Here is a 21,749-nt window from a genome sequence, read left to right as displayed (position 1 = left end):
ACATTGCTTTGTATAATAGATGTTCTCTTATCCTTTATATTTTTATTTATCATTCATATTTGCGAATTTAAATTTATGTACTATATTACAAAATAAATTTCAAATTATGTATTATATTATATATAAAATTATATATAATATAACCCTCCCATGGGGTACACCTTGTCGCGGTGGGAGGGCTTAGTACTTGGATGGTGCCTTGAAGTTTATCTTAAATTTTTCTATTTATGATAAATCTTAAGGTGCCTGAATGGGAAGCTAAGTACCCTTTCGCGTCGTCGATACCGTCAACGTGCCGCGGACGGCAAGCGCTCCGTTACCGCGTTTTCGCGGTGTAGTATTCTCGCGTCGTCGCGTTTTCGCGCTTCCGCGTTGGACTTTTCGTATAAAAATCCCAATTTCCTTATTGTCACGAGTCTCTACTTCCGATGCCAACTAACTGGGATGTTTCGAGTTTGCACACGTTGCTATGCAACGTACACTCTTGCTTCGTGCTTCGTCAAGTAATTCGGCCCGAATTAGTTAGAACTCGATCGATTGCTCGGAATGGTCGTCAATGGGTCCCTTCTCTTTGCTCGTCTACAGCCACACGCACTGCGTGTGTTAACCCTGTCGAGGAGTCGAGTGGATTCCCCTAGGCACGATTTTCGCTCGGTAAAAGGGGTTGCCTCCCCATTTTCTAAATTGCTGAATGTTAGCATTTAAAAAATGTGGGTATCCTCTTCTTTTGCCGTCTACCAGCCTGGTGTAGCCATGTCCTGCAATAGCGGGAAACTTCGTGTTCCGGGCGAAGCACCTGAAATCGTGCTTAGCGGGTCCAGGTTCGATACGAGATAGGATAATTATGCGCGAAAAAGAGCTGGTGAACTTCATTTTCCTCTATTCCTCAATCGTTTCGTCTTCTTTCCGGTTCGGGCCTAATCTTTGCTCGTTGTATCGTTGCATTCCCGACCTGTTGGCTCGAAGTTGATTCTCATAAATGAAATGGGATTTTCGCTCGTACCGAAACCGGGAGTGTCGGTGAAAGTATATATATATTAAATATATACATCGCGCGACCAAATTTTAATCGTACCGAAATAGTGCGGGGGTGCCGTTCAGTATCGCGCGTAAAATAACGAAAATAGCGATATAAAAATATCGCTCGTGAGTGCGGGAGTGTCGTTAAAAGTATCGCGCGTCAACAACATGAGAGGAGGAGGAGGCCTGGGAGAGGCATCTTGCATCGGCGGAGCAACCTGATGGTGAGTATCTATTATTTGTATATCAATTGTTATAAATCGTTATAAATGAACAATAATTCGATCTTATTATTTAAATGAATTAAAAAGAAAATTAGAGAGAAAGATTTTTATAAAAATTATATAAAACTTTCTATTTAAAAAACAGTTTCAAAAATTTATAAAATTTTTGCACACGTGTTTATCTCTGCTTATTATTTTACACATCGGATATAAAATTCCGCACGATACAAATTTTTTGAAATATTGATTTTATTTTGAGCATTGTTGTAAATGAATTTTATATTTGTATATTACAGACAACGTAGCTTCGATAACTCCGCTGTTGCGCATCAGTGCCGGTGAGTGAAAAAAACTTTTATTTAATTTTAAGGTAACGGTTTCGTAGAGATTGTAGATGTAGATGTAGATGTAGATGTAGATGTAGATTGTAGATAAATCCGTTGCCTTAAAATGGATGAGCTAGAATAAATTAAGTTAAATAAATTTTAATAAGTTCTTTTTCGAAATGCTTTGCATCTATTGCGAAAATATATTGAAGTATTAATTAAAAAAAAAAAGATCAAGTAAAGATTTTGTCTAATTTATTAAATAAAGAACACGTATTAATAATTTTATCAATTTTATCAATTTCTGATACTACTTTATTTTTATAACGCGCATTTATCTTATTCTAATTTCTTAGCTCATCCATCGTAGAATTTATTTATAGATATTAGTTTTAAACTTTACTTTAACTTAATATAAAGCCAAATGATTAATTCATTAAATAACTTGTAACATGATAATAAATGACTTACTATATGACCGTGTTAGCAGTCTAATATAATATATAGAAATTTGTAGCAATTTGGCTTTATTTTAAAGTTAAAATAAAAAGCTATATTCAAATATTTAACGAACGATCGTAAAATCGAACGATCGTTACGGTGAGCGTGAAATATTTACGCTCATTTGTCGATAATTAACCGGCAAAAGAAGGAGTGTTTATCTCCTCTTTCGATCTCTGATTAGAGATCAAGCGAGAAAGTGGCCAGGATCAACGAAAGGTAGGGTCAACTGGCCTGAAGAAAAGCTCGCACGCGATTAGGGCATTGATTAAAATATATATGATTAGAGATAGGCTCCCCAAATCTCGAATAATTTTAATCAGGAAGTAGGGTTGTTAGGGCTCATAGGATTGTTAAGATCATAGGGTTGTTAGGACTCATAGGGTTGTTAAGATCATTATTTCTTTCAATTCTTTTAATATTCCAATAATCCTAGAAATGATTGAAAATGATTAGAAACTAAAAGACAATTTGCAATTGCATACAACCTATTTATTAATAATAATAAATTATATTAAACCTATTTATTAATAATAATACTACTACTTTGTAATTATATTAAATTTTATAATTTAGTACAAAGTATTAAACTTAAAAATATTACGCTGTTATGAAAATTATGATAAAAATATATAAATACTGTTGACTACATTAGAATGGAATATATGAATTCTTTATATTTTATATAAAAGAAGACATTTTTAAAATATTTTGCAACATCCATATTTTTCAAATCTTAATTACAAATCCTTCAGAAGAATCAGTGATTAATTTAACAACAAATTCTATACATGTATTATTAATTAAATTTTTAAATAATTTAAAAAAATGTTGAATATCAAAGATCAATTTACTGCTAATTAAGAAGATATTTATAGAAATATATGGTTAAAAATATTTTTACCCTACAGCAGGCATTTTGTTTTTTGTAAATAAAAATATAAATATGACAATGAATATATAGAAAAATATTTATTTCATCTTTGAACGCGTTACATTCATTGAAATAAAAAACGTTCAACTTCTTATTTATATCGTGTGATGAGACATAGAATAGATACGATTCAATGAATTAAATATATTATATTTAAATTTTTCAATGCTAATAATATCTTTCGAAAAGAGACGGTATCTCTATATATACATAGAATATATGTATATATCTAATTCCAACATATATATATATATATATATATATATATATATATATATATATATATATAGAGAGAGAGAGAGAGAGAGAGAGAGAGAGAGAGAGAGAACCACACAAAACTTATTTATAAGATAATTTTAAAATTTATTTAATATACATAAGCGTCTTGCGGCACTCTTATTCGTATCAATATTTCGTACACATAGCATGGAACAAAACCAAAAATTGTGCACGTTATATGTTACCCTCTGAGAACATTCATGGACATTGGCTTTGTAGTTCATGTCCACGTTTTCAATGTTCATAGAGGGAGTATCGCTTTCAGGGATCACCTAAAAGCAGGCCATGACATCTCTCAGTCTTCTCTCTGCTTCATAGTTCATGTTCATGTTGATACCAGAGAGAAGCCTGAGAGGGGCCACGCTGCCATTTTTCATGGGACGCTTTTTCTACGTCGTACACTAGCGGCGCGTGCATCCATTTTACGCCGCCTGGAACTACATGGCCACATCCACTTTTAGGTGCCGATAAAACAGTCGGTTTTGGTTCATGTCCGTGCTACATCCACAATTTATAGCTCAGAAATAACATCCCGCATATAGACGTAATTAAAATATACTTTGTTAGCTGCGCGATTTCTTTTCCACATTCAAGTATATATTATAAATATCAATATTAATGAGATGCTATTAATGAGAGCTATTAATGAAATAAGTTTGTGTAATATACGTGTGTAGGATATTTTCTCGTGAATATTATTCTCGTGAATATTATTCTCGATAGAAAACAGAAAAGATAAATTATATAAAATTCATCAAATTATCCGACTTATGTCGTGTTTGATGTCATTTTAATTGCAAAATGCTCATTATTCCATTAAAATTACTTTAAAACGAATAAAATGCATTTTATTTTCTATTCTGATAAGATGACATACTCGTGACATACTATAGAGAAAGGGTGTGTCGCGTAAGAGACTTCGGAACTCTTTTGACGATACGTCATCTCGCTTGCTCTTATTCGTTCTCGCTCTCGCTTTCAATAATATCGAAAACTTTTTTTTCGTTATGTATAATAATTTATAATTTTAAATATCCATAAAATAAAAACTAAAACTTTTATATTTTATTTGATCTTTTTGAAAGTAATTAAAATAAATTAATGAAATTTTTGCGTTTAAAATGACATCAAACATGATATAATTCGGATAATTGTTCCTTATTGTTAGATAAATAAAAAAATTGTATCTAATTGAAAATTATTCCAATGAGAAATGTTCGGTTTAATGTGATTAATTTTTAGTTTTTAGTTTTTAGCAAGAATCTTGTTAACTCTAAAATTATGTTCAATAACAAACTAGTAGAAATATAAAAAAATTTAGTTTCAATATATTTAATGTTATATTTATTTTTAAAAGAGTTATATATGTTGCGTATCAAATATGTAGTGTTCACGTGACATCTCCTGGAAATGGTCTATAATTGTCTTTCTTCTAAGATCGTTTTAGTAAATAAAATTCAATTTATTGAATTTTATATAATTTATCTTTTCTGTTTTCTATCGAGAATAATATTCACGAGAAAATATCCTACACACGTATATTACACAAACTTATTTCATTAATAGCTCTCATTAATAGCATCTCATTAATATTGATATTTATAATATATACTTGAATGTGGAAAAGAAATCGCGCAGCTAACAAAGTATATTTTAATTACGTCTATATGCGGGATGTTATTTCTGAGCTATAAATTGTGGATGTAGCACGGACATGAACCAAAACCGACTGTTTTATCGGCACCTAAAAGTGGATGTGGCCATGTAGTTCCAGGCGGCGTAAAATGGATGCACGCGCCGCTAGTGTACGACGTAGAAAAAGCGTCCCATGAAAAATGGCAGCGTGGCCCCTCTCAGGCTTCTCTCTGGCTAAAGAATAAATCTAAAGTTCATTGATTTTTTACGAAGTCGAAAATATTATGACTATTGCATTCAATGAGTTCTGTAAATTATGCAATATTATCTCCTAATTCATTTGTTTTTTCTGTAATTTTTTAATGACAATATGCATTGTTATCGTTATTATAAATTTTATTATTGAAATTAATTAGAAAAGGATAACTAGATTTATATTTTACGATTAATTCATTAAGATTGAAAGCTAACATTTTTTATTTTACAAATTATTCTATTTATTTATAAAACGTATAAACAGAATTTAATAAAACTTTCACCAAATTAAATTTTCAAGTTCCGATTAATTATTACTAGAGTCTTTGACAAATCAAAAATTCCTATATTACACTAGTTGGCAGCAGTTATTTCTATTTTGGAATGTTCGATAAAACCACCATTTATAGAAATGAAAATAAGTAATGTCTGCAATTCTGATTGGCTGTTTGCGCCCAAGTATTGACCAATCCAATATGCGGATTGATCGAGATTTGATCGCTTGTAAACTGTCAATGAGCTGCTGCCTGTGGCTGCTACCGGTATATAACCTAAAAAAATGCTAAAATACTCTATCGCTCACGTTAATTAATGATTGTGAAATAACGCCGAGAAAACCAGTCGTAATAAAAATCAACGAAGTAAGTATCTCTACAAGAAACGCACCGATGCCGAAATACTATTGCGACTATTGTGATACTTATTTGACACATGATTCGCCGAGTGTACGCAAGACCCATTGCCAGGGTCGCAAGCACAAGGATAACGTGAAGTATTTCTATCAAAAATGGATGGAGGAGCAGGCCCAGCATCTAATCGATGCAACAACAGCCGCTTTTAAGGCCGGTAAGATCGCCTCCAACCCCTTCGCGGCTAACAAGGGTGCGGCGATACCGCCACCACCGAATCTCGGCTCTAGTCTTGGCTCACGATCCGGAGTACCACCGCAAGGACCTCCAGGAATGATGCCACCACCCGGTATGCATCCAGCTGGTCCCATGGGACCAGGAGGTCCAATGATGATGGGACCGCATGGACCAATGCCACCTCCGATGATGGGTATGAGGCCACCTATGATGGGACCGATGGGACCAATGGGTCCTATGATGGGTCCTATAGGCCCTATGGGACACATGAGACCACCGATGAATGGACCGCCGCCTCCCATGGTAGGCCCACCACCGATGAAGAAATAACAACCAGAGGATTTTTCTTTCTTGTGTGTTGTGTTATGGATACGATTGATTTGGTTGAACCTTGATTGCGTGTGGTCATTAAAATGGTCTGAGGCAGAAAAATATGTGTACGCATATTGTATATTTAAGAATTCTGTACAAAACTAAAACTAATATTGCGATTAGAAAGTTTGTCGACATTTTGATATATGTTAAAATGACTTGTGTGTTCTCTTCGAAAAGTAAATGTAATGTTATTGCAACAGTATCCATATAGTATCCATATTTTATTTTGTATCTATCATTTACTATTCCTTGACATATAAAATAGAATTCCTAGAAACATGAAGCATATAATTCTAAACTTTGATTTTTTAAATTGACAAATTTTAATTATTCTACCAAAATATGTGTACATATAAGAAGTTTAATCATAAGTAAATCAAATAATTTTGAGATTTTAAATTAATTAAGAAATATGTATTGTTCCTGAAACATAAAATAAATACTTTTTATGTATATTCAAAATTAATTCTTTAATGTTTTATTCAAAAACGTAACAATATAGAAAGACAATTTTTTTTTACTCAGGTTTTACTTGCTACAACAAATGATATGATCTTAACTTATAAATGTCATGAATATGACATTTTGAAATATTGTTATAAATGGATATATGTACGCAAATAAGAAAATATTAAGATAATTGTTTAATAGTTCACTCAAAAATATAACAATATAAAAGGACAATTAATTTGTAATTAATTATAGCAAATATTACACAACTGTAACATAAATGATACAAAATTTATCTTAAGATGTCATTAATTACATTTATCAAAATATATGATTAATAGAATAAGGATGGAAATATATGTATGTGATTAAGTAGTTTGCAAGATATTTTACAAGCTGTGTATTATATGTCTTTTTTAAATATATTATACACATGTTTGTGGTTATTTGATATTGCAACCCACATAAACAATTTTTCATCCACACTTAAAATTGTGCAGATATCATATCTCATACAAATAACTTTTTGATATTGCAATATCTGAACAAAAGTATAATATTTGCAAAAAAAAAACTATGTATTTAAGTCCTTCCAATATAAGTCAACTTTCTTACGATATTTCTTTTCTAATCTAATCATATTTTTTATCGAGTAGACATGTTTTAGCTGAATTGTTCGGTTGCTAATTTTTCTTTCCAATTCGTTTGCTGCATTCATTATATGAGGTAGATTAAGCGCACGAGCCTCTTTTATGAGAAGTGACGCTTCCTGATAAATATTTTCATTTCTCTTTTGTTTCTTTTCAGTCCTCGATAATTTATTTTTTTTGTTTTTTTCTTTTCTTGTAATGTTTTTCGGGTGTTTCGTGTTTACATCCTGTTTGCCCGCGGATGTATTGCATTCAATGTTTAAATCGTTTGTTAATACTTGATTCTCATTTTTGTCTTCTGTTTGAATCAATACTGATTTATCATTGTTAGATATCTCAGTATTTAATGACATAATAGTCCCACAATTTTCTCCAACAGAATCTTCTATTATCATTACTTCGTTATCATCGCTATCTATGATTTCATCGATTATAGATGAAACATCGACCACTCCTCTTTTCTCAATTAATGTCTCGTTAGTCGTATTCTGTTGACTATTAATCGTAGAATTTTCAGCAAAGTTTATATCTTGCGAAATGTAAGGTGTCGCAGATGCCGAGGAATTTACATTTAAGTATGATTCGAGATTTTCTTGTTCATATATTTTATCCTTTTCCAATTCCTGTAGCCGTGCACAATTCATATTCTTTGCCATCTTTTCCGCGTGTTTTTCAATGCGACTTAGCGTTCTGTATAAAGTGGCAGGTGTGTGAGGCACAAATAAATGGTTATAAAGCAGAGTGAGTTTAAGATAAGTGACATTATCAAGTTTCTCCATCTTCAGATTTTGTTTTTTAGATTCGAGTTGCTTCATTGCATTATGAAACTGAGAAATATAAACATTTGGTTTAGGCTCAGTGTTGACAATCATAAGAAGCTTGACTTGTACACGCCACATCCTTGTACGTAGGCGAAGATATTGCTTTCTGGTACCATTGTGCTGTTCCAATTGTCTTTTATATCGTTTTATCAAATTAAAAAGTCCTCGTGGATCATTTACTCCTTGTATATGTTCAGCATAACACGTAAAGCTCATTTTTGTGAGCTGCGGTAATCTCGAAGACAGTACATTAAACATTTTTGTAGGACTCATGGGTAAAGTCACATCCACTCCGTAACTTTTTTCATCGTCTGGGAGATTGAGCCAATGAAGCAGTAAATCATATATCAGTTCTACATATTCATTCATTGCTATTAACTGTAAAATTATGGTTTGATGTACTGTGAAGCCTGTTTTCAGTTCAAATTCTATCCCCTTATCTGATAATGTCCTAAGGAAATCTGGAACAACTTGGCGCTTTGGTAAACTACTTATTATAGTCTTCTTTCCATAAGATGACATATTGCTTTTGAGCAATGAAAGATTTCTCGAGATTATTCGCGCGTTCTTGCTATTTTTGTGCTGAAATTTACCAAACGAAAATAAAATAGTGGTAAACTCTTCTTCATTTATTACATTTTGTTTGTGCTTCTTTTGTTTTTCTTCGGGTCGAAGAATGTTATTTACCACAGAAGGAGATTCCAAGTTTTTTTCTACTCCTGAATTGCATAAAGTTCCTTGTGAAATCGGCGTCTCTTTAGCTTTTGCATTGGATGATAACGTATCTATATTGACAGCAGGTTTCGGATGTTCTTCTCTTATCTGCTGAATATTTTTAGGACTATTTGGAATCGATCTGTTGCTTGTTGTCCTGGATAAAGTATCAATTTCGAAATCATCTGAAAAATTCATTGTATATGGTCCGTCCATATACATCGGTCCGTCTATATAATTTGTGACTGCCGCCGGAGTTTGAAAGTGCTGCGACCATCTATATTCCTTGCACATGGACGACTCGTGGCCGCGCTTGGTGCAATTGCAGCAATGCAATAGACTGGGCGGTTTCATTACGTTGTCTGGATTCTGTGGTACGCTGCTCATGTCGGTCGTTTGATGATATCGTCGCCACAGATCAGGACATTCCATTGACTCGTGTCCTATCGAATGACACATAGTACAATACAGGACACGACAATACTCGCAAGTTTTACGAAACGTATTCTGCTGCTTACCACATGTAAGACATATCTTCTGTGGACAACGAGATTCGACGTGGCCCTTCTCACCGCATATGTAGCAGCATGGTATTTTACGCGGCACTGGACAATCGTAACGTTGGTGACCATCCCGATGACAATTGGAGCATCTAACATTCCAAAATCTAGTACGCTGTCTGCTGGGAGGACTTGGCATCAAATCCTCATCTATTATCATCCACATTCGCGGATCTTTCGACATGCCTTGCTGCAGCTTACTAACATCAAAGTTTTCCAGATCGCGAGACGAGTTGTAGTAATAGTTTCTCATTGCGTTTGGCATTGAATTGAAGTATTCATTCTTCGATTCGTTTCCTCTTTCTTTACTGCTGCTTTGCTGCACAATATCTTGATTGTATTCCTGAACAATACATTGTCGTTTCTCTTTAGAATCCTTGGTTTCATTGTGTTGTCTCTTTCGATTTATCGCTATATCACTATTACTACATGACGCCTTTGCATCTAATGTATTGTTTTTACTTACACTTCTTAAATTATATCTATTATGTGTATTATTTTCCTCAATATTTTGTTGTGTTCTTAACGAATATTTTCCTGGAGTCACAAATATCTTTTGTTGGAAATTAGCATTATTTTCTTTAGATATATTTTGTGACAATTGTTTTGTAGAATTTTGATTTGTATCTTCAGTTGATACTTTTTCTTGATTTTTATTTAACTCTGCACTTTTAGATGACTGTTTAATTTCATTTATACTTTTGGCACCTTTCTGAACTATTGTGCAATTCAAAACAATATCTTCTCTAATTTCTTGTGTATGTGTATGGGTACTCTCAGTATTTACTGTTGTATTCTTATTATGTAGAGATTTATCAGTATTTTTATTTTTAAAAGATGTATCTTGATAACTGCTTGATATTCTTGTAATTTTGTAATTCGTAGCTGGGATTTTCTCTGAAATTAGATTATTCATTCCTGAATTTGTATCATTTTTTTCCTCATCGGAATCTTGCAAATTTATAAGTGGTGGTTTTGGCTTTGGTGGAATTGGTACTTCAAAAATAGATTCTTCTGAATCAGAACTGTCTGAAGTTTGTTCATCGTTCTTTAATAATTTGTTTAAGGCCACTTCTTTTTTCATACATTTTAAAACAACATTACATTTCGAATGTATTGTGTCATTTGATGAAGCAGTATAATCATTTAAGGAACTTTCTTGACGTTTACTTTTTGTATGGTTAGAAGATTTATGCTTCTTGGCAACACTTTCCTTGCACTTCTTTCCTTTTCCTACTGAAAGGTTTCCTGGATTGTCATTATTGTCATGTTCATGTATTACAAGATTTATTTCTCGATCAGATAATTTGTCTGTATTAGTCTGAATTTCCACTGATTTAGGATCATCAGTTGAATTTTGTGCTTGCAACGTGTCATTGCTCATTAATGGTTCTACGACAGAACCCTCGTTTGATAGTGGAGTGTTCTGATTACAATGTTCTTTTGATGTTTTTTTAGCTTTACTAGACTTATCTCTAGTAGTTTCAAATTCTAATAATTGCTTGTCCTCTTTTTGTTGCATACCTTCTGATGTGTTTAATTCAGTAACCATGTTAGCAAATTGAATCCTTGAAGTATCCGAGGTTTTTGGTTCGTCCTCGATGTTTGATTCATAATAGATTTCTGCGTATAATCGGGACTGTAAGTCGTTATCATCGAAGTTTTCGCTTTTATAATCTATAATAAATATATTATCATTACCATTAATACTTGCATTGTAAAAATCAAGTATAACAATAATATAAGAAATTGACAATTATGGACAACCTTTGTAGTTAAAAAAAACTTGTAAATATACATGTGCGTAATTTTGTCGATTATCTACCTCTGAATAAACTATTCTCCTCTTCAGATATATTTTCTGACATAATGCTTATCAATATCTCTGACATAGATAAAGATGTTCGGAAGAATTTTTAATTTCATTAAATGACACGCCAATTGGAACATAATAAAAAAATCTTATAGAAAATATATGTTCGTTATATAAACACGTGCATTACATGAAATTACTCAATATAATTTTATTGTTAGCAAGAACAATGCAGTACCAAGCTTTCTCGTTTAATTCCCCTAGAAAGCAAACTTACATACCTAGGATTATGTCATATACCTAGATTATTCATTTTAATATTTTTTCACATTCAAATCTTTTTCGAAATTTCTAACAATATAATATAATATAATATAATAATATAATATAATAATATATTATAATGCTTATCTAAAATAATATATATATATATATATATATATATATATATATATATATATATATAGGGTCTGTTCTTTTTAGCTGCACTGCTGCACTAGTGCAATAAGTTAGAAAGAGACAAACATACTTTCTTTCACTCTAACTAATTGCACTAGTGCAGCAGTGCAGCTAAAAAGAACAGGCCCATATATTATTGGCCGCATTCAGCGGACTCAACAGTTGGGCAACATTATTAGATTTTCCGATGTAATTCGATGCTGATTGGCCGGACCTGAAAGTAGAAACCAATCACGTTCGATTGCTACTTAGCGGTTGAGTCCGCTGAATGCGGTCATCGTGACAAATTCACATATTGCGTGTACTTCAATTCGATACTTCGAGAATCGCAATTGCATTTCGATAGATTTCAAATCGCAGTTAGTAGTGTAATGGCTCGCCGGAGTCGGATTCGAATCATTCCATATTTCTCGCGATCGGTATCGTTTAAAAGTGATTCTCACACGCGAATAATTATCACGAGTATATTGTAACGTGACGAAAGTTTTTCTTGACACTCCTCGCAATCGCCGTTATCGTGATTTCCGTGCCCGCGGCCCTCCTTAGATTAGATTCGGAATCGATCAAAAGCTGTGGCCCACAAAAGAGGATTCAGAATATGGACTCTAATAGCCAGAGGATATTTTATGTCCTTTGGATGTCCTCTGGATAACCTCTGAACTCTCTTTTGGACATGTGTGCTGTTAAGAGACCTATATCTCGAGTTATCCTTTTTCCAAAGTGCAACAAAAATGCAACGGATGCAAGCTGATTGCCAGGTATATAAATATATTATGTATGCATCGATCATATTTTATCGAGGAAAAATTATTTATTGCTCTCGTTTTATTCGCGATAAGACGAGAGCAACATCTTCCTTGTTCTAGAAACGATTCCAGAAAGTTAGCCGCGAATGACGTATTAGAAGGAGCACGCTTGCCAATAACTCGTGTCTCTTCGATGTTGGCATCACTCGTGAATCGTTCCTCGCGACGTCGGCTGCTCCGAAAAGAGTCGGCCAATCGCGTAGCTTCGTTTGGCGCACGATCGGTGCAGTTGATAAATGGAGGATCCGTGTTTGTCAAGGTAGTTTTGTTTACGCGGAAATTTTCACTCGGTAACAACTTTTTGCGTGTCCCGTTTGTGCTGAAGGGGTAGATGAAGGTACGTAATGCCATCTCGCATTCGAGCCGTCGCTCTTGACCCTCTCTGTTACGTCCTCGCCGGGGAAATCGCGCGAACGCGTCGACTTGTCGTCGTAAGCGTACGAATCTTCTCGACAGGACGAGTAGTTGACGCTAAAAAAATTCGCCATCATCTGGCGAAATTCGCGATTTAACTTCTTCCGGATAGTCTGGCGTCGCGTTTCGCGTCAAAATCGGTGAATTTCCGTCACGTTTAACCAGCACGAGTCTCAAAAACCTTGTTTCGCTCTCATAGGTTATGGGTTGTACCTGGTGTATCATTAGTATGGAATAGATGAAATCCGTCGAATCATTTGTCTCATGATATTTGTTCGCGTTATTTTTGTGTAGTTGTGAATTTTAGAAATGTTTTCGTGCTCGATATGTGATAAAGTTGATGCATACTTCTACATTTTCCATTGTCTTTCACTGAGGCTATTGATCATTGAAGTGCAAACTTGACGATTGTTTTAATAATTGGATTATTAACAGTGTTAATCTTTTATAGCAACTGCGCTGTATCTCTCATATACGTGCGTCTTTTCTTACTTCATTTTCTTCGAAATAATCAAGTTGCACATAGTAACTTGAGTAGCGAGAGTCAAGAAATATGTATTGTTCGTCAACTCCTCATATTCTAGTAGAGGGATATAATTATAATAAAATGATTTATGCAAAAGTTCTTTCATATTTTCGAGTAAAAATCAAGTTATATTTGAGAAATATATTATAATTAATTATATTTTTATTCTTGATATTTATATTCAAGAAATATGATAGATGCAATAGATTTTGATTTTGTATAATGATTAAACTTATAAAAACAAAAATTCATGAACGAAAAATATTATTTTACAGAAATATTTTGTTTCTTTTCTAGAATATCATAACATGTCCCGCAATCACAAGGACAAGTATGAGAACTCCAACCCACGTCGTATGTACACACTCATGTGCCCTGAAGACTATCAATCGGGGAAGAAATCTCATTGGTCGGAGTTGGAGATAACAGGCAGTATAAGAAATCTAAGCCCTAATTTGTGGCAAATGATTCATCTGACAGCTTTGTATCTAAATGACAATAGTCTGCAGAGAGTACCAGCTGAAATTGGTCGTCTTGCCAACTTGCGCATTTTAGATCTCAGCAGCAATAAGCTGCGTAGTCTACCTGCTGAACTGGGGGACCTTATCTACCTCAGGTAATATAAAGTAAACAAAATTAAATTGAGAAATATCAATGCATGTTAATGTACTTTATATCTTTTTTTTATTATAAAATGTTTATATTGTTTCAGGGAGTTGTTATTGAACCAAAACTACCTTCGTGTGTTACCGTACGAACTAGGAAAATTGTTCCAATTACAAGTGCTTGGACTTCAAGGAAATCCACTCAGCAAGGATGTATTGACATTGTACGGGACAGGGGAGCCTGCAGGGACGAACAAGCTGCTGACATACATGTTGGACAACTTACAAGGTAAGTGGAAAAATTTCATCTGTTGAGAGAAAAGAGTTATCAAAGATATTAGAATACATTTTTTCTCTCAAAAAATTATTTGTATATTTTCTGCCAGAGAATTAATATATTGTTTATTCATATCAATAATAAAATTTATAACATATGTACTTAAATATTTATGTTGAGAAAGTAAAAGGCAGAGAATAATCAAAAATTAAAAATTCACATGAAAAATCTCTCATTTCATAAAGAATAAAACAATTTTGTTAAAATTATTCATTAAAATTATTCATAATATGATTCTTGAACAAGAATTAAACAGTTATAATTGTTTAAATACACAAAGTATTACTGTATATCATTTAAATTAATATGGAATGATGTTTTCTATTTAGATTTAGATTTGGAATTTTTTTCAAAATATATGTTGTCATTTATGTTATGTTATATTGCGCACATAAAAGAGTAAAATATAAGAAAAATATATTATTTAAAAATTGTTTATTATACTATATACTTTATATATATAATAATTCTTAAATATATTAAAAGTAGATATAATAGTATAATAATTTAAATTAATCTTTTAATTAAATTTATTAATAATTTAATAATATAATTTATTAATAATTTATTAATCATATATTTTATTAATAATTTAGTAATGAGATAATTTATCAATAATAAATTAATAATTTAAGTTGAATTAAAATCATTTCTAATAACTCTTTTTCACATATATACATACATAATTTATAAATTTAGTTTTATCTCCTTGATATTCAGAAAAATTTCTGATAGCCAAAATAATGTAAAATTATAAAGGTGTAGGTTCTTTCGCTTTAAGTCATTGCAAAATAGAAAACGGATGGAGAGACGCATACACGAAAAGACACAGGGATTTCGATGTAACTGGTCTCCGATATTTTCCAATCCGAAGAACGTAAATCACGATACACAACAAAATAGAGGAGACACCTGTAGGCGATACTCAAGGGACATGAACACAATGGGCACACTTAGGCCAATTATGGCGTAATTGTAGTCACGTTACTTCTGGAAAGTCGTGACGACGATGCCGCGCCGAGAGATCCTCACGGATACAATGCGCATAAATTTGTTTCCGGGATTTTGGCTCTCACATAACACCGCGGATTGCCAAATATGTCTATATAAATCATTATATATGTACTTTCGCATAATCGTATTTGTCAATTCAACGGTTTCGCGAAAGCTTCTACAATAATCCGCGGATTCATGTATGTGCGTTCAAAGGCAAACAAATTTGCAACTTTATATGAAGGATGTGTACTTTATTAAGAAAAAAAATCACTGTTTTCACGAACGAATTTTAACCCTTTCAATTAATTTTCGACTGCTAATTATCACAGATTATTAAATTGAGTTCAGGATCATTTTTCAACTTGTACAAATCAAAAAGGCTGTATACATATATATTGTAAAAATTTACAAAATTTATTTGTACAAATTAGTTATGCGTATAAATCCATTTATAAAAGACCTAAAAAAGGTTTTTATTTTACATGGAAAGTGAATTAAAAAGACTCATTAAATGTTTGTTGCTTTTATAACTGTTTTTAGACTTAATATAATTCAGTGCTTTTAATATAAAACAGATTTTCTATTAAATTTTCTATCTAATATAAAAATTTTAATGTACTTAAAATATATTTATGATGTAATATCAAGATAACAAATTCTATAAATAAGAATTACACAAGAAGACATTTAAAATCTATATTTTTTTTATATATGATATTTTTTTTATATATGAGTGAGTTTATATTTGATTAGAAGATTATATGTATTTATCAATATTTGATTATTTATTTTGATATGTGCATTTGCTAAATTTTTGTAAAGCTTTTCCAAAAAATAAGCTTTTTAATTCATATCTTTTTACTTCTTTGATACATATTATACATTTTCTCATTTCGTACGAAAAAAACAATATATCCTGACGAGGAAATGTGTACAAGATGCGTTTGACGACTGTACTCTGATAAAATATAAATATACTTTCCGCGTGATTTAAGATAAGAGGGTAACTCCGTGTGAAACGAAAGGGTGGAGAAGACGCGTTGAGAAGATGAGAGAGAAGGGAGAATGAAAAGGATGATGACCGGAAACATCCTAATGCCGCTACGAAGAAGCGGCGAGGGAGCCGCGAAGGGGAAATGACTGGCAACGATGTACAGTGTGATGTTGTGGTATCGAATAGTAAAAGTTCTGAAGAGAACAATGGATAAACGGAATGGTACAGCCGAGACCTTTCAGGCGATCGGATAACTGGCAAAAATGCGCGCAACACAATAGGTGCACGCCCTACAACGAGAGAGTCTCTTTCTTTCTCCCTCTCTCTCTCTTTCTCTTTTTCTAACAACAATTTGTTCTCCATGAGCGTTCGTTTTCTATGAAGCGTAAATCCAAGCCCGATCAATCTATCCACCCCTGGACATACTTACCCATCCGATCATACATAGTTGAAAAAGATAAACCCTCGCGGAATAACGCGTGTCCATTTGTTAATAATTAAATTATTTTGAAAAATTCATGCAGCGATTAAAAAAGAAATCATTGTTAGAGAAAAATGTTCACAAACAATCTCTCTTAACATCTCATCTTTACAAATATTCTCTAAACATTTACATTAAGCATTGCTGATTTTTTTATCTTTTATGTCTCTGGAAAAAAACTTTATAGCATTAATGTCTTAGGCGACTGAATGGGACACAACGCCATTATGAATGATTTCATAGATAGAACGTATAGAATGCCGAGTAAATAAAATAATCTCGATAGAACGTATTGAATGCCGAGTAAATAAAATAGTCATTCTTATTATCCACTCTTATATTATAATTTCAAAGTACAAATATAATAAAAAAATATATATTGTTAAATATTTATTGTTTGAGATTTTCTTCGCGTTTGAATTTTTTAATAATTTTTATGAGTGTATCTTCATGAAAATCTTTATGATGATGGAAATAGAGAGAGAATTAAAATTATTATAATAAATTTAATTAAAAGATTGATTTAAATTATTATTGTAATTATGTATATACATATTTTAATATATTTTGAAATTATTATATACATAAAGCATATATGTTAAACAATTTTTTATTAATATATTTTTCTTATTTTTTATATGCGCAATATAACGATTACGACATACATACGTATATATCGTTATAACTATATTTGGATGTTTGACAACATCCGTGTAATGAGAATGCTACTTTTTTGGGCTGGAAGGAAACCAGGTCTCGCGTCAGCGGGCCGAGTGAAAGGGATCTTCGGGCCCGAAAAAGAAAATTGTTATCCGCGATTCACTCCGTCGCGCGCCGCCCACTGAGGCATCTCACCCGTATAATTACAGCAGGAAGGGGAGGAGGGCCCACTCCGGGACTCCGTGTAATTGAGGACGAAACCGAGGGGAGAAAGTGAACCGTCGTCGCTTTGCGTATACACCGACGCGGCATGATTCATTCGTTATTCGGCGCACACGATGTGTACGCACGCGAGGAGATGGGCCCGGTAACTAGGGCGTGACGAGGATGGCACCTGTCGCGATTGCACAAATCCTACGAGTATCGCTCGAGTATCAATAATTTTTTATATTTGGTATTATCCCGATTGCAAGAAAATCTAAGAATTATTTCAATGTCTCATCAGTAATAGTTTATCATATAAAATTTACTTTATATAAGTCTTCTCTTCTGTCTGAAACGGGCCTGGTAACTAGGGTGTGACGAGGATGACACCTGTCGCGATTGCACAAATCCTGCGAATATCGCTCGAGTATCAATTTTTTTTATATTTGATATTATCCTGATTGCAAGAAAATCTAATAATTATTTTAATGTCTCATCAATAATAGTTTATCATATAAAATTTATTTTATATGAATCTTCTCTTCTGTCTCTTTCTTTTTTCATCTCTTTCCACATTATGTTTTAATTATAAAAATACCGAAAATATTTGCATATATTTTTTCAAAAATAGCATAATAGCTAATTTCTCTTAAAATGTTACACTTTTTATAGAGAATTAATGACTTATTGAGTAATATTAATTAAGTTTATTTTTGAATTTAACACGAATTCTAAAACACGAGTTTAAATTTAGGTTTTCATGAGCTGGAACGATCCCCTGGTTACGATTCTGAAAGCAAACACGAGTCATGAATTGTAATTGCACGCGCTACCAATTCGTGTCACTCGGGTGTCCTCATTAACGCGTTGTTTGTCCGCTTCTTCCATGCGCTGAGATGTGCTTCACAAGTATCGTGTTTCTCTAAAAAGATAAATTTTCTTTAGAAGAAAAGGGCTCGACTTTGACGTCACGTTGATAAATAAAGGCGAGCTCTCGTAACGTTGATAAATGAGAACTTCCATACAATTAAATGAACGAAAAGCTCATGTTTAAAAGAGATCCATGTTGTCTTTGGATATAGTCACTATATAGGGCTTATTAAAAATTGTCACTACACAAGTCTGCCGCAGACAGTGTGACTTGCATTATGATTACTATACAAAATTAAAAAAATCTTTTTTTTTTCTTCTTTTATTTCTATGTAGGAGAAAATATAAAAGGAAATACAACAATGAATCAAAGTTTCTTTAAAGAAGAATTAATGTTAGATTTATATATATATATATATATATATATATATATATATATATTAAAATCTTAAATCTATGATATATATATATATATATATATATATATATATATATATATATGTATCATATGTATATCATATATATATATATATATATGATATATATATATATATATATATATATGATATATATATATATATATATATATATATATATATATATATATATATCATAGATTTAAGATTTGAAAAGCATTTTATCTTATCATTGTCATGTGTCATTTTAATAGAAGTGATAGAGTACATATAATGTCAGCATGTCTATAAGTTTGGCATTGTTTTCGCTATGAAAAGGAAAACGCTCGATGTGAAAGTAATTGAAAGTAATATTGTCGCTCTACGTGTACTATGTTACAATTAGATCGTCGATTAACACATATTTCAGAATCATATACATATTTCATGAAAATGAAACGTAATCGATATACGAGTTTTTTTTCTAGAAGTTCATGTGTAAACATATGTGTTTGCAGAAATTTTAAATCGACTTTACATATCTCAAATTTAATTAATGTTTCCTATTTATTTTTTAAATATCCATTTTGAGAAATAACGAAGTTAACATTATTGAATATAAATGTATAAAAATTCCAAATCTTTTTTTCTCAATTTTTATTATTGTGTATAATCATAACTATAATATTTATTATTATATTAATAATTATACGAGAATTACATGTAGGCTAATATATGAATAACATACGAGAATTATATATAGAACATATACTATTGTTATATACTATTATTAATTAATATATAATTAATATATACTATTGTTAATGCATAATACATTTTGAAAACCAAGAGAGAGAATACATTGAATAATTTTATCCAATTCAAATTAATATTTAATTCTAATTAATAAAATTAAACATGTGTCACATTTGTGAGATTTCATAAATTATTCTTCTCCAACCATCAGTTCTCAAGTGTTCACAAATTAATGACTAATATTGCATATCATCTCATTATATTTGTCCTTCAATTACACCAACTATAGAATAACACGAGCTATTTCAGTTTAAGTTTAGCCGTACATCACATTGAGTAATAATTGATATCTGCCATTTTTTTTCATCGAATTACGTAACTCGAGCCATGCAGAGACAAACGTCGCAATGTGCATCGATTACGTTTTATTTTTACGGCCAGTGCCGGGGGAAAGAAGTGCTATTTTCGAATCGGCCGGCACTTACAGCGGTGGTTCGCGACTCGCATCGAACGATTCGGGCGTGGGAAAGCGTGGAGTGTGTTTCCGACGAGGAAACTCGTTTTTCCCTTCAATATACTTCCGCGCGAAAGTTGCGCTCTTTTTACAAGTTCTATGTGCCCGGGAGTACGATCGAAAATTACTTCGTTCGTTAAGTTGAAAGGTTTGCTCCCAGCAAAAATTGCATCCACTGCTCCGCACTCCGCGACGTACTAATTATGTAGGAGATTAGATTACTTTTCAAGATACTCGATCCTTTATCGGGGACAAATAATGAAAATTTAATGGCAATGGAATTTATTCGTTGCGTATATTGATTTAATGCTAATAAGCTTTATCGAAGCCTTATTAATTTGTTTTTCGTGAAATTCAAGTAAAAAATTCTTCCTTCACACTTGTCATTATTCTGATTTGAAAAAGAATTATTTTAATTCTCTCCAAAAAATTATTTCCTTTATATATTTTATTTACTTTCGAAACAGCAAAGTTTTTTTATATTGCTCCTGGATTCTTATTATATTTTTATTCTTATTATATCTCTCAGATAATAAGTATTTGCTCAAGCAAAATATATCACAGTTATTAAAGTAACAAGTTATATACCAATTTAATATACTTTGTTGAGAAAGTGGCTTGCTTTTCCAGTTTAACAACTTAAGCTGTCTAAGAATCGTCCTTGTCAATAACTTAATTATAATTGAGGTAGTAGTTGCCAATCTAGTTGTTCTCAAAGTTATAAGATACATTCAAAGATACATCATTATGCTAACGTATCATTTAAAAAAGAAATTTTTAACATGGAGATTATATCTTGCATTTACGTATGACATTATTTTTTGCAATATTTAATAATATTAAAACAATTTTATTTATTAGAAAAACTATATGAATTAATAATATAATGTCTTTTGGAATAATATAGATTTAATTTTTGTAAACCTATTACTATTTTTATAATGCTTCAAAATTGTTGAAAAATCAATATTAATCTAATTCTTTTCTTTCTTTAAATATTAAGGTATTTTTTATTTCAGTTTTCAATATATTATTGATATAATTACTATTCCTTCCAGAATGTTTAATTGATTCTCTAAAATAGGCACTTTAATTAATTAAGAGCATTAATTTATACAGATTAAATTATTTGATCAGAATATTACGTTTGCCGAACAAAAACGAATCGGCCTCGATCGTAACAGAAATTATTTAACATTAATTTCGAAATACATATGGCACTTTGAAAATAGCCTCGTTAGCTTCTCATAATCGATGTTTGCATCGATTCGTTTCGGGTAACCCGAATTCACGTCCGATTGTCGGGAAA

The 21,749-nt window shown here is 31.9% G+C and overlaps 3 protein-coding genes across 5 annotated transcripts in view; 2 read left to right on the top strand and 1 right to left on the bottom strand.

Moving 5' to 3' along the window:
• Positions 1-5,679: 5,679 nt before the first annotated feature.
• Snrnp-u1-c (small ribonucleoprotein particle U1 subunit C) lies at positions 5,680-6,617 on the top strand. The gene has a single exon (XM_083105964.1). It carries the CDS (start codon positions 5,843-5,845, stop codon positions 6,368-6,370), a length of 528 nt encoding a protein of 175 aa, XP_082962090.1. The 5' UTR covers positions 5,680-5,842; the 3' UTR covers positions 6,371-6,617.
• Positions 6,618-7,044: 427 nt separating this feature from the next.
• LOC145975467 (uncharacterized) lies at positions 7,045-11,646 on the bottom strand. 3 transcript variants are annotated; one of them, XM_083105962.1, is made up of 3 exons: positions 11,436-11,646; positions 9,569-11,287; positions 7,045-9,493 (listed from the first exon to the last, which is right to left on the bottom strand). In XM_083105962.1, exons 1-3 carry the CDS (start codon positions 11,500-11,502, stop codon positions 7,440-7,442), a joined length of 3,840 nt encoding a protein of 1,279 aa, XP_082962088.1. In that variant the 5' UTR covers positions 11,503-11,646; the 3' UTR covers positions 7,045-7,439. The 3 variants fall into 3 exon arrangements, with proteins under 3 accessions (XP_082962088.1, XP_082962089.1, XP_082962087.1); XM_083105963.1 differs by having other exon boundaries at positions 7,045-11,287; positions 11,378-11,646; XM_083105961.1 differs by having other exon boundaries at positions 7,045-11,287.
• A 634-nt stretch (positions 11,647-12,280) lies between these two features.
• Positions 12,281-21,749, top strand: part of Twin (CCR4-NOT transcription complex subunit 6-like twin) — a 484,682-nt gene continuing 475,213 nt past the window's right edge. Inside the window, exons 1-3 of the mRNA XM_083107017.1 lie at positions 12,281-12,640; positions 13,926-14,244; positions 14,341-14,522. Coding sequence (XP_082963143.1) covers positions 13,937-14,244; positions 14,341-14,522 — 490 coding nt within the window. The 5' untranslated portion in view covers positions 12,281-12,640; positions 13,926-13,936. The remainder of the gene's footprint in view (positions 12,641-13,925; positions 14,245-14,340; positions 14,523-21,749) is intronic.

The sequence above is a fragment of the Camponotus vicinus genome, unplaced genomic scaffold (genome assembly GCF_025532165.1).
Source record: "Camponotus vicinus isolate PSW18456_S1 unplaced genomic scaffold, iyCamVici1.0 SCAF_8, whole genome shotgun sequence".
In the NCBI taxonomy this organism is placed as follows: Eukaryota; Metazoa; Arthropoda; class Insecta; order Hymenoptera; family Formicidae; genus Camponotus; species Camponotus vicinus.
Note: the sequence above shows the minus strand (reverse complement) of the source record. Positions and strands in the feature narration are given on the sequence as shown.

Bases quoted from the DNA above. Each gene is read 5' to 3' on its own strand.
- Snrnp-u1-c (XM_083105964.1), top strand. From the start codon at position 5,843: ATGCCGAAATACTATTGCGACTATTGTGATACTTATTTGACACATGAT.
- LOC145975467 (XM_083105961.1), bottom strand. From the start codon at position 11,502: ATGTCAGAGATATTGATAAGCATTATGTCAGAAAATATATCTGAAGAG. The intron at 11,288-11,435 runs GTAGATAATCGA...TATTTATTATAG, and splicing joins GGAGAATAGTTTATTCAGAG to ATTATAAAAGCGAAAACTTC.